The 14,449-nt window shown below is 46.1% G+C and overlaps 1 protein-coding gene across 1 annotated transcript in view; it reads left to right on the forward strand.

The window, feature by feature from the left end:
- The first annotated feature begins 929 nt into the window (after window positions 1–929).
- The window catches only part of LOC146026120 (uncharacterized), a 72,900-nt gene continuing 59,380 nt past the window's right edge, over window positions 930–14,449 (forward strand). Inside the window, exons 1-2 of the mRNA XM_083156516.1 lie at window positions 930–974; window positions 14,026–14,124. Coding sequence (XP_083012642.1) covers window positions 14,026–14,124 — 99 coding nt within the window. The 5' untranslated portion in view covers window positions 930–974. The remainder of the gene's footprint in view (window positions 975–14,025; window positions 14,125–14,449) is intronic.

Genomic DNA, 14,449 nt, shown 5'->3' on the forward strand with positions numbered 1-14,449 from the left:
GTCCCCATTGGCAAAGAGCAATTTCAGTCCCCCTTGGCATCGAGCAATTTCAGCTCCACTTGGCACCGAGCATGAAGCCCCTTGGCATCGAGCATTAAGCCCCTTGGTATTGAACATGAAGTCCCTAGCAATGAGAATGTAGGTAAGTAGCACTTATGTGTCAAATGTATAATGGGCATTACGGTTTGTTATATTGTATGTAATGGGCATTACGGTTTGTTATATAGTGTGTAATGGGCATCATGTGAGGCATTACGGCATGTGGGCTTTATGTGTAATGGGTAGTACAAAGTTCGATAAAATGTGCAATGGGCATTATGGTGCGTGGTATAATGTTAGGCCGTGCCCCCTTTTTGCCCCGCAAGAGCCCCACCTACTACAAACCGGGGGGGTGTGGGGGGGGAAACAAAGAGGAGACCTGTTACACTCAAGGGGTTGGGGTTTTTTTTTGGGGGGGGGGGGGACTTTTTTAACAATATTACAGAAATACAACGGAAAAATTAGAAAAGGGGACAAGTGGGGGGCCAGATGCCGTTAACACGCCGATATAAGCACAAACAAGCATATTTATGCAAATTACATTCTAAAATAATTTAATACACTTGTTTGTGCTTATATCTCTGTATGAACATCATACAATTTTTTTTAAGGGGCTGAGGTACCAAATTTAAACTTGCCTCCGGGCAACTTGGATGACCTTATGCCTCTGATCATGGCATCACAAATCTGAGGCGCAATTATAATTGTAATAGCATTTATTATTACCCTACTACCTACTTAACTCCTGAGCAGAGCATGCTATAAAGTAACTATAAGCTTTAGGAAGCACATTGTCTAAGTACAGCAATATACTGTACTGTATATAGGAGGCACTGGGATTCCCTAGTGTAGCACCTGCTGCTTGCTGTACTGACCCCATGGCAACCTGTCATAACTAACAAGGCAGCAGCAGCAGCAGCAGCAGCAGCAGCCAGGTATGGGCTCTCACTGCACTTCTGTTCATATACTAGACTTTCTTTATAAGCATTTATGGAGTGGAAATGAAATGCTTATAGACAGTGCAGGGTTTATGATTAGTGTCTGTTCCGCTTGCTCTTTACACAACATACAGTAGATCATTCATTGTACAGGACAGGCTATGGCCAGACCTACATGTAGTTCAGTCCTCCCGTCTAGTGGAACTCTGGTAACGTCGGAAATGTTTGTCTGTAGTGTTGTGATTTATATATCTGCTGAAATCTAACACAGGACTTTAGGATCCCGGCATTCCAGAATGAACCAGAGGTTTTTTTTTCACTGCTTAGTCCTTTATTTACTGAACACCAAGTACATTTCTGGTAACTAAGGAAGCAAAGGATTAAGGGCAAGGATCGTAGTAAATATACTTCAAGTACTTGAAATTGCACTCACACAATTTATGTATACTGTATAGTAAGTCTTTAGGGAGGAATGTCCAAACTATGGCCCTCCAGCTGTTGTGAAACTACAAGTTCCATCATACCTTGCCACAGTTTTTATGTTAGGAAATGCTAGGCATGCTGGGATGTGTAGTTTCACAACAGCTAGAGGGCCAGAGTTTGGAAATGCCTGCTGTAGGGTGTGGATCATTAGGGTAACAGTAACAAGGTCAACAGGTTCACCACTATTGGTCCACAGAGAAAAGGTTGACACAGAAAAAAAGTCCATATACATTCAGGGCCGGCGCCACCACTAGGCAAATCTAGGCATTTGCCTAGGGCGCCGGCCGCTGGAGGGCGGCATTTTGCCCCCCCCCGTGCCGCCCGGGTACCTGTCCTGCGGCGCTGTGTATTTAAAGCTGGCGGCGGAGGCAGCGAGGGGTCCCTGCAGTCCATTAGAAATAACGAGCGCTATCCGCCGGGCTATGCGGAAGCGCTTCTGTTGTGAAAACACTGGCAGCACGGCGCACGCTGATCTCAGCCAATCAGCGTGCTGCCAGTGTTTTCACAACAGCAGGCGCTTCCGCATAGCCCGGCGGATATCGCTCGTTATTTCTAATGGACTGCAGGGACCCCCGCTGCCTCCGCCGCCAGCTTTAAATACACAGCGCCGCAGGACAGGTACCCCCCTCCCCCGGCACCGGACAGCGCCGCAGGACAGGTACCCCTCCCCCGGCACCGGGGCGCCCCCACCCCGACTCGCCTGGGGCGCTCCGGTGCCTTGCACCGGTCCTGTATACATTAGGTTAACATGGACAAAAGGCCGACACAAGGAAAAGGTTGACATAAATATGGTCAACACAGGAAAAGGTTGATGTGGGGCTTTCACATTTTTTGTGTCTATTTCAACATTTGTCGACCCCAATATTGTAACAAGTACACTCACATGGCTCGCTGCGCTCGTCACACTTTACTGTTCCCAATTGTATGTCATGTGTATCATATGTGTATCGTAAAGTATTTGTGCCTTTTCATGTGTCATGGTCATGTCGACCAATTGCTTGTTTTGACCTTTTGTCTATGTTGACCAAGTGCATGTCAACCTTTTGCATGTCAACCAATAGTATTGACTGTCAACCTAATTACTGTTGACCTATTGACATGATACAAGCCTTTATTATCTAATTTATACAGATGGAGCCGCTCTCAGCAGAGTGGCTCCTATTACGCCACCCCACACCCTGCGCCAGAATGGGTTTTGCGCACATGGAGATGCTCGCATGCCCCATTCTTTGCTCACGCGTCCATGCCCATCCCTGTCCACCAGATTGCCATCCACCAGAAACCTGTGGATGGTGGTCTGGCAGCAATGCTGAGAGTGGCCCCATCTGTATGTCTTCTAGGGAAATGTGGGGGCAGATTCAGAAGGGCAACATTTGGTGGCGTTGTGTGCATAAGTATGTGACCCAAGGTATATCATGGCATGCCCCGCACACCTTGCACTCAGACAAGCACTCTTGTATCCGTATAGCTTGCAGAGCAGAATTTAGACCTCATTGGGCCTTAGGCAAGAAACCGGTTTGGAGCCTCTTCTTCAAACAATACATAGCACTACATATTCACTCCTGATTCATTCCTTGGCATTATCTGTCATATTTTTACCTTATAATAATGCCCCTTACACATTATGCCACACACCACAATGCCCATTACACATTATGCCACAAACCGCAACGTCCCTTACACATTATACCGCACACAGTAATACCCATTACATATTATACCACACACCATAATGCCCATTACATATTATACCACACACACTGTAATGCCTATTACATATTATGCCACATAGGTGTAGCTTACTTACTTACATATGCATGTTGTCAGGAGTAACATTCTTGATGACAGGGGTTACATGCTCGTAGCCAGGGGTTGCAAGCTCATTGCCAGGGGGTTACCCTGTTTTTGCCAGGGGGGGATTACACACTCATTGCCACGGGGGATTATGGCCTCTGTCTGTATGCTGACAGAGACTTTGCACCCTCCCTGAGGCGCCACTCCCCCCCCAACCAGCAACTCCGGCTCCAAACGGCAAATGGGGTGGTCCGGCCATGGACAACCCAACAGTTTCGCCTATTTTATCAGAGCCGGATTCAGGGGGCCCATTGATGAGCACCTTGGGACCCACCACGCTCTAAGTGAGCGTCTAGGTTGCCTAGCAGTAAATTCAGCTCTGACAGCTTTCACTCTTTCGAAACCAGGAAGTCTATGGATGGTCCTGCATCCAACAGCGTCCCAGAGCAGTAGTGAATAGACACTGTGCTCATGCAAAATTGTCTATTTAAGGAAAACACAGGGGGCATGGCCAGCAGTTAATACAGAGCTGGTCATGCTCCAACAGCAGCAAAAATGGGGTGTGGCTTTTCTTTCGCAGGCATCTGGCAAAGCCACACCCACTTTGTTTGAAGCCATGCCTTTTTTTGGACCCACACACAGCAGGCTGTGTGGGAGTCCCAACTAGGGACCGCATAAAGTTGTGAGGTATGTACTAATAACAGGGTCCCCCCCCCCTGCCAATCACCCCATGACAGACAGTCCCAATGGGAGGTGCAGCCTTGGCCAGCCAATACAAGCCAGGCTTTTGCCCATGCACAACATTTTTCAAATCTCCCCTCCACCGGCGATTAGCTGCACCCTGCTCCGTGCCCACTGCACCACGCACTATATGGGATGCATAGTGTCACTGATGGCTACACATGAGAGGTACTTGTTTCCTAGCACGGCCACAACGATCATGATCGTGGGCATCGTGAGGAAAAATCGGGTGCGATGGTACCGACGCGATGCCTGCGATTTCCCCATAGGGAACAATGTTAAATGCATCAATTTACCCACGATGCCCCCGATTTCCCATAGGAATCAATGTTAAATGGCTCAATTTACCCAAATCATCATAGGGAACACTGGTAAATGGGCCAGAAACCCCCAAAACACAGCTGAACAGTGAAATGTCCCCCCAAAAGTAGTTGACGCCACCCCACGATCAACGCGAACCCGAAGCGTGGCGAGCGCAGCGAGCCCGCGAGGGGCGGCGGTACGCGTCCTCCGACCTTTTCATACCCCCACTATCCACGTCGGTGTGGAGTTGAGAATAGAATAGTGTGGCGAGCGCAGCGAGCCACCAAGCCTGAAACGTGGCGAGCGCAGCGAGCCTCGCGCGGGGACGCGGATACCTGTGAAGCCCGCAAAGGGCCGCGTTTACCTGTGAAGGTATCCGCGTCCACTCGCCACGCTTCGGGCTCGGTGGCTCGCTGCGATCGCCGCGCTTCGGGCTCGGTGGCTCGCTGTGCTCGCCACACTATTCTATTCTCAACTCCACGCCGACGTGGATAGTGGGGGTATGAAAAGGTCGGAGGACGCGTACCGCCGCCCCTTGCGGGCTCGCTGCACTCGCCACGCTTCGGGTTCGCATTGATCGTGGGGTGGCGTCAACTACTTTTGGGGGGACATTTCACTGTTATGGGGTGTTTTTTGGGTTTTCTGGCCCATTTACCATTGTTCCCTATGATGATTTGGGTCAATTGAGCCATTTAACATTGATTCCTATGGGAAATCGGGGGCATCGCGAGTAAATTAAGGCATTTAACATTGTTCCCTATGGGGAAATCGGGGGCATCGCGTCTGGACCATTTAAGCCTTTTTTAGCCGCATACCACGCGATATTGACTTTTTTCAATGCATTTCAATGGGAAAATCGGGGGCATCGCGTTGGTCGCGTCGCAGACCACTAAAAATGACACCCGATGCCCGCGATTGTGGCCGTGCTAGGAAACAAGTACCACATGAGATTTATCTTATCTGCATCCCACCCAACTCTGATACGATGTGCATGGGACCCCATATCGGATCCGATCGGATGTCATACACTTGCGATTTGGACCAATTTACCCAAATTCTCTGTCCGAAATGCCAAAATTGGGTAAAATCGGGGCCAAATCACGTAGTGATTTAAAGTGTCTGCAAGCTTCTGGAATATACAGTACCTGCTGACATAAATAAGCCAACATCGCAGAAATGCATATTTAAAATTAAATAATTATCACTAAATACATTTGTAAGACAGTGCCTCATATTTATATATACAATGGGGCTAATGCAGAATTGAGCATACACCCATATGCATTGCGCATATTTCACACATTCGCACGGCAGTGCCAGGCTATCAGTACTGTAAATAGGTGTCATGTGCATCAATTCAGAAACAGCTGTGTGCTGAGATTGGGGCAGCTCTGCCTACTGTATCTGCAAGAATATGCCTGAGGGGCTGTGGATTCTGGCAACGGATACTTAAGTTAAGTCACAAGAATATTTAATAAAAATGATGCACTGTTATACACAGAGGATGTTCCCTGGAGCAGTACAATGTGTTCATCCCAGTTTGTTCTTTGCAAAGTATTAGCAGGGACTGGTTATGTCCTTATTCTAAAACGATGCATATATATATATATATATATATATATATATATATAAAAAAGGAGATGGATTGTCCGGCACTCTCGTCGATAGTTTAAGGTGCCCCGGTGCTGCAGGCGGCTGTTCCAGGAGTATGTGACCCCTACAACAGACAGGCGGCACTCACGGGCGTTGGTTGTATCCAATTTTTATCAAAGGTTAAATGGTGATACAAGGCATTCAAAGCATGGTCGACGTTTCAAAGCCGTGACGGCTTTTTCCTCAGGACGTGTGCTTTAGAAAAGTGCTATCAGCACTTTTCTAAAGCACACGTCCTGAGGAAAAAGCCGACACGGCTTTGAAACGTCGACCATGCTTTGAATGCCTTGTATCACCATTTAACCTTTGATAAAAATTGGATACAACCAACGCCCGTGAGTGCCGCCTGTCTGTTGTAGGGGTCACATACTCCTGGAACAGCCGCCTGTATGTATATATATATATATATATACGAAGCTTGTGGGGCGGCACTCACTCGAACAAAATAGACTCAAATACAGGAGTATAAGTGAGTTAATATGACTTAATATAATATAAGTGACTTAATATAATATGACTTATACTCCTGTATTTGAGTCTATTTTGTTCGAGTGAGTGCCGCCCCACAAGCTTCGTATATTGGAATCCTGCATTGGGAAACCAGGGAAGGCACCACCGCAGATGTGAGTAAGAGGCGTGCTGGCCCTAAAAGTGACTTTATATATATATACATCGGCGCCTGGTCCGGCTGTTTGGCCCTGCTCACACGGCAAGCTTTCAGATTTTAACCCAATGTATGTCAGCATATATACAAGTAAATATTTATAAATTTATTGCTGATTTGTGCGCTTCATTTCTTCTCTTCTTTGTATATATATATATATATATATATATATATATATATATATATATAAAATACAAAATACCAGGAGACTGAAAATTTCCAGTCTCCTGGTATTTTGTATTGTACTTTGAGTACCTCCGCAACCCAGTCCATACATCCTCCGGAGGTATTCCGGTTCTTCAGTGGGGGGCACCGACTTACAGCTTGTCAGTTTCCCATACAAGCATTGGGAGTGCCGCTTTACCCAGTAACTATATATATACTGTCCCGATTTTTTGGGACGTTCCTGTGTCCCTCCCACGGCCGATAGTTTCCCGTGGGGGAGGAGGCAGTTGGAAGCCCACCCTGTCATCAGTGATTAGATGGGCACAGCGTCTATTCTTGCAGGCGGAGGGGCCGGGGGCATAGCCAGCCGCTCACGGAGCTGCTGGGTATGCCCCCACAGCGGCGAAAATGGGGCATGGCCTCGCGGGAGAGCCGCAAATATAATGCATGCCCTCTTTCATTAGGCCACAGTCACACCCCTGAAAATGTCACTGCACTGCAGGCGCGCTTCTGGGATATTCTGCAGGAGACTCCCTGAAATAGCAGCAATCCCCCCTCTCTCCCTCATTAGTCTACCAATCTCCCTCATTTAATCTTGCCCACATTACACTGTTACATTTTTGGGGACAAAAGGGATGAGAGACAGATACATTTACATTGAATTATCAGCACCATTTCCCAGCATTTTAACACGTATAGTAGCTGTTACTAACTGCTTTGTGGCTTATCTACATTTGTATATGTGTCATTTTAAAAGATTCCTCTCAGATGTAGCAGTACACACCTACGCTTCTAGGTGCCACGTTCACAATCTTTTTTCACAATCTCTCCATATATGGAACTAGACACGCCTTTGGGTGGAGCATGACACGCCCCCTCAATGGGGCGCTGTGCAAAATTCTACTACCAACTATAATCTCCCTGAAACTAGTTTTCAAAAGTAGGCAAGTATGATATATACTTGCACTGTATTATGCTGGTATATAAACAATAAACTGGAAAGCCAGAGAGGATATAAAGCAGGCTATGATTGTGCTTCCGAGGAGACCGTTCTGTGAGTCTCTGATTCATGTTTCACATAATACCAACATTTATGTTCCTGACCTGTCCTGACATTGTGTTCTGCAGATAAACAATATATATTGAGGAAGCACAAGTGACACAGGGCTTACAATGTGAAACCATAGCTGCTTCTGGGGCAGCGGAACTGATTGTGATTGGATCTGGTTTTCAGCAGATTTACTGTTGCTAAACGTGCCTGTTTAATACAGTACCATGTGCAAACACATACCCTCCAACATTTGATGGGCAAAAATCGGTACACATTAGGAAGGGGCGTGGCAAAAGGGAGTGGCCATGGGTAAAATGGGCGTGTCATCAACAGTGACATGAATAATAATAATAATGCACCAAAAAAAATATTCAATAAGTCAGACTTGTGAGGAAGACACCCGACTGGGGAGAGGATAACAGAAATGGGTGTATACAGTATGTCAGTAGTTACAGGAGCATAGGATTCATGTATGTATTGTTCCGCTTCTTTGCATATAATGGTTGGTGAGTGACTAGGTGTGTTACACAGTTTTAACACTGACCAGAGAGCTGCTTTCGGCTTGTATTCTGAAGCAACCTGGACCAGCCGGTCACCCGCTCGCTCCAGCTGCCTCAGCCGTCGGGTCGCCGGTGCCTGCAATCTTGGAATGGAGAGTACACACTGCGCAGGTCTGGTCGGGACTCGGGAACCGTTTGCTGGTCCGCAGCTGAGAGGCAGGGTGGGTGGAGTGACGATTGGCCATAGGAGCTGTCACTCAGGAGCGGAGGCTGGGCTGCAGTTACTGCTAATCACCCTTGAGAGCAGTGGATTGAAGCGCCGCCTCCCACCCCCCTGCGCTGTGATTGGACGCTCTGCAGCCACCACTGCCACTGTGTACAGTACCTCAGATGCCTAAAAAAACGCTACATTCGGTACACTTTGATTTAACCGGTACAGATCGTAAAAAAATGGTACTGTACCGGCTAAATCGGTACAGTTGGAGGGTATGCAAGCATTACACAATGCACAAATATTACTCTATGCACAAACATAACACTATGCACAAATGTTACACAATGCAGCCACAAGTATTACACTATCCACGAACATTACATTTGGGAGTTCATTTAAAGGCAGATTTGTGCAGTAAAGTGATGCTGCAAAGAGGCATCGGCAATTGCATATGCACTTGCAGATGCCGGCACTCCGCCGCCAATATCGGCATTGACGGGGATCAGCTAATGTGTATGGGGCGTATATATAGTGAAATAGCACAGTAACCTACTACAGCAGCCCCTTTATGCCTAATAAATAGAAAAATATAGGAGATGGTTTGACACTTATCACTCCATTACAGTACAGCCTGAGCTGCTGTCACCTTATAAATACATAATGGAAACACATTTTTCCAGAGGGACGAAATGACACATGAACAAGTAAATCTTACTCAAGCCCCGTAATTAGCTGAAACTGCTACTTGATGATCAGCTTTGCAGCGCTCTCTTTTAATAACAACGTCATTTGTTAAAAAACACCCTATAAACATTTTTTTGGGACTCCGAGTTCTGGTTAATTTGTCAAATGTGAGTGAAATCCAAGATGTGAAAATAACAAACACATTGCCCATTAGACAATGCAATGTGCACAGGCCAGTCGGGCCCATTTAGAACTGTAGAAGTATTGTAAGCCATTTATTTCTGCTAAAGATTAGTAACTAGGGTGGTGGACTCTTCACTTTTAGCAGCTGCCTTTTCACGAAAATGAGCTGTGATTGCTGTTAACTCAATTGTCCCCAGGTTCCTGCTGAAATCCAATATATTTATTAGTAAAAGAGACAGAGTACCAGAAAAATCAGATGGCCGGAGAAACCAAGCCCAGATTAGAGATGACCATCGACCATCAAAGAGGCAAAATCATCGATGGACTATGACCAAAGTTGAATACTGTTGCCATCAATGGAGGAGAACCCGATGATGTCCCACCATCAATGTTTTTTTTTTTTTTTAACAAAGTGCTGGGACACAGAGCTTAGCTCCGCCCCTTGACACTCCTGTGAAGCCTTGGGGCTGTCAATGGCCTACAGCCTAGTGAATTGTAAAAGCAGGGATGACCATTGGTGGGTTAAACCATTGATGGTTCTCTTGAAGATTGTTACACACCATCGAGGTTACCTATTAATGGTACCAGGTCGGGGGGGTGGGAGTGGTTATACAAATCATTGAGGTAAATAAAATATGAAAATGACAAGGATGTGGTGAAAGGGAACTTTATTTATAATGAATATATGTATATAGTCTAGTTTGCCATATTTGGAACAAATTGTTCATAGCAGGAACACAAAAAAGTTGTCATAAGTATATATAATATATAGTTTGTTATCTTTGGATTCTAGATGATATAATTCTCATATCTTGGATGCTTTTTGCAGTGTTGGAATCTCTGTTTTTCCAGTGTGAGGCAAATTATAATTTGGAGGAGCACAGGAATTTTTGGGGGTGGTTAAAGGTCCTTTCGAATTTGGCAGTAGATGGGTTATCAGTGAAAAGAAATACATTTTGGGATTGGTGTTTCTGTGATTCTGTAAATTAAATTGTGTATGTCATTCCAGAATTGTTTATTTTAAAGCTCCTCTATCCGATATTTATCACGGTTCCTGGCCACACGCGGCCGCCCTCCAGCATCAATTATAGCTGATTGGATTGATTTTGTGGAGTTTGCCGGGAACATAATCCCCATCTGTAAATTATTTGAAATACATTTTCTTTATTTTTCCGGTAGATGGATCTTTTATTTATTCTGTGTAATTGTGTCCAGTTCTCAGGAGATGTTTGCCAACATCTATATCTCATGTGCACAATGAATGCTCTCGGGCTCACTCAAGTCATCCCCTCTGCTACACATAAAAGTGGCCACACTCTTGATCTTGTCTTCCAGATTGGACTAGAAGTATCTGACCTAAAGATAAACCCAGTCACATGGTCAGACCACCACTCAATATGGTTCTCAGTCGCAACCCCTCAAAATAGATCTGTGCCCATGGAATTGACCAAATATCGCCCAAGGAGGGCTATGACTCCTCAGGCCATGGCAGCTAACATGAACCTCTCAGCAGTGATGGGGACCTGTAAAGATCCATGTTCCCTAGTCCATTTTTATAACAGGGCTGTGACAGAGGCACTGGATACTATAGCCCCATTGCGTATTCGACCCTGCAAACCACACCATCAAGCTCCCTGGTTTGACAACAGTATTCGTGAGCTCAAGAAAAGGGGTCGTATACTTGAAAGACGATGGAGGAAGACAAACCTGGCAGAGGATAAATTAAATCTAATCAAACACATTGGAATATACCAATCAACAATCACCCGCAAGAAAACAGTGTTCCTTTCAAATGAGATCATGACAGCAAAAAATAGGCCCGCTCAGCTTTTCCGTACAGTGGAGATGCTTTGCAAACCAGCATGCCTGCAGCCTGATGTAACCCTCTCGCAGTCAAGATGCAATGAGTTTGCCAAATTCTTTGCAGATAAAGTATCTATCATCCGGGCTGGAATCCCCACAGTGACACCAAAGGAGTTCCAACAGACCAAGCCTGCCAGTTTAAGACACTTGCCTTCATGGGACATCTGTGACTAAGTGGATGTACAATACATTGCTGGAATTTCCAGACTGTTGCGTCCCTCCTCCTGTGATCTGGACCCTGCCCCATCCAAGCTTCTTTTAGGGTGTATGGAAATAATCGGCCCTGCATTTGCAAAAATAGTTCAATGCTCTTTGCAGACAGGCGTTTTTCCCGAACCACTAAAGGAAGCAATAGTCAGACCACTTCTTAAAAAATCTAATTTAGACCCTGACTGCATGACCAACTACAGGCCAGTATCAAATCTTCCTTTTCTAGGAAAGGTTATTGAGAAAGTGGTTGCTACTCAACTAGAGACCCACCTGTTAACCCATGACATTTATGATCCATTCCAGTCAGGATTCAGGAGAAGACATAGCACAGAAACAGCTCTGGTATGTGTGCTCAATGATCTTCTAAATGCAAGGGATAGAGGAGACTGTTCAATCCTAATCCTTCTGGACCTCTCTGCAGCATTTGACACCATTGACCATGGGATTCTAATTGAGCGCCTGAAGAATTTCTGTGGCCTGGGTGGCACAGTCCTTAGCTGGTTCAAATCATTTCTCGCTGGCAGGTCACAGAGAGTTGCATCGGGAGTATACTCTTCACCACCAGTGCCGTTGTCTTGTGGTGTCCCACAGGGCTCTATACTATCTCCCATGCTTTTTGCAGTATACATGCTTCCACTTGGTGACATAATCAGACGTCACGGCCTGGTCTACCACTGCTATGCAGATGATACCCAACTGTACCTGTCCTTTGCTCCAGGCACCGATAACACAATAACAACCTTAAATGGCTGCCTAGCTGAGCTCCAGGAGTGGATGAGTGCCAGTTGGCTGAGACTGAACCCAGATAAAACAGAAGTCCTGATGATAAATCACAGGACAAGACGGCAGCATAGCCAACTGACAGGTCTTAAGCTGGGGGGCACAGCACTAAAAAACTCTGATCATGTGCGGAATCTTGGTGTTGTCCTGGATAATGGCCTGACACTTAAACATCAGGTGTCAGCCACAATCAAATCCTCATTCTTTCATCTGAGAAACATAGCCAGAATCAAGCATTTAATTCCCTCAGAAGACCTTCCTAAAGTCATACATGCATTTATATCATCACGACTAGACTACTGCAATGCTCTCTACCTGCGTCTTCCAGCAAAAGAATTGCACCGCTTGCAGCTGGTACAAAATGCAGCCGCCAGACTATTAACTAACCAGCCCCGCTCCTGCCACATAACTCCCATTCTCTACGCCCTTCACTGGCTACCTGTAAAATGGCGAATCGTTTTCAAGATTGGCTTACTCACTTTCAAGGCCCTACATGACCAGGGCCCAAGGTACCTGCAACAGCTGCTGATCCCTTACTGTCCTACTCGATTACTACGATCCACTGAAGAAGGACTACTAACAGTACCCAGAATCTCCCTGAATTCATCTGGGGGTCGAGCTTTCAACTTTGCTGCTCCAACTCTGTGGAACTCTCTTCCTCGCACAGTGCGAGAAGCGCCCTCTATAGAATCCTTTAAAAATAGACTAAAGACATACTTATTTACTCAAGCATTTCAATGACATCTACTGTTAAGCTTGTTTTGTATTTCGAGCTGTAAAGACAATGTGTGAAGCACTTTGAGTCCTATTGGGAGAAAAGCGCTATATAAATATCATTATTATTATTATTATTATTATTTCCCAATTTATTTCATGATTATTTGTACCAATAATGATACGATTAAACTTATATATGGTTGAGATGAGACTGTCACAAAAGGATATATTTTTACATATGGATTCTGAAGATGATGAGCCTGTTATACTACTACGGTTATAGAAGACTTTTAGCAAGAGTCTGATATGCATACTTGCCGACTTCTTAAAATTCCTCTCCGGGAGAAGCCCGGAGAGGAATGAGAGGGGGGCGGGAAGAGGCTACGTTTTGGGGGCGGGACGAGGCTGACGTCACTAAGCCCCGTCACCATGACTGGCAGCTGCAACAATTTGAGGGTCCGTGGATGGTGGGAGGGGCTAAAATGATGTGAAATTACGCGGAATGCATAATTTTAGCCCCGCCCCCTCCCCGCGGACCCACGAAATTCGGGGTTTTATACCGCGGGGAAGGGGGGAGCCGGGCTGTAGTGAAAATGCGGGAGACTTGCCCACCTTCCCGGGGGGCCGGGAGGGGGACCCTCCCGTCCATTCCGGGAGGGTAGGCAATTATGCACATATGCCACTGGTTCTCAACCTTGGTCCTCAAGTACCCCCAGGCCCCGACAGGTGCACAGGTGCACTCATTACTCACTGACACATTTTAAAAGCTCACAGGTTGGCCTTATTATTTCACCTGTGATTTTGTGTGGAGACCTGGAACATGTGAACTGCTGGGGGTCCCTGAGGACCAAACTTTAGAACCACTGTCATATGCGACCCTCTGTGCAGTTTCCCGATGTGCAGGAAGCTGCGCAGAGGCGTTTGTGGGGAGGGACTGGGTTGGATGGCGTTTCCAGACACAAGGGCGCATTGCCCAGTTTTCCGAGTGTGTCCAGCCAAGGACTCTGCATGGATTGTAATTATTCATTTATTTTTTCTTGTAGATGGATGAAATTAGTTTGATTCAAAGTTGGTCCAGGTACAATAACAAGGTCCAAGCCCTGCAGCAGACACTTGGACTTCCCTTATGGCGAAAATCAGAGGTACTGTATAGTAATTACTGGTGAGGTTGCTTTGGGCCTATTTATCATTACATATTTATCACTAGTGATAATTCTGTTGTAAACTCATTGCAATTCATCATGCTTCGCATGCCACATGTTACTGAAGGGCATCTAGCCGCTGCTCTGATCCTCGTCTGCTATTCCTCCCCTTTCCAGTCACAGCATCACATCTCCCAGTGTGCTAGTCTGTAACCTCCTAGTCCCAGCATTCCTGCTTCCAGTTCCAGCACCCTTCCTCCCATTTCCAGCACCCCATCTCCTAGTCTGTTATTCTATTCCCTCATAGGTCCACCACTCTACTCCC

This window comes from Crinia signifera, chromosome 1 (assembly GCF_055691185.1).
Source record: "Crinia signifera chromosome 1, ASM5569118v1, whole genome shotgun sequence".
NCBI classification, from domain to species: Eukaryota; Metazoa; Chordata; class Amphibia; order Anura; family Myobatrachidae; genus Crinia; species Crinia signifera.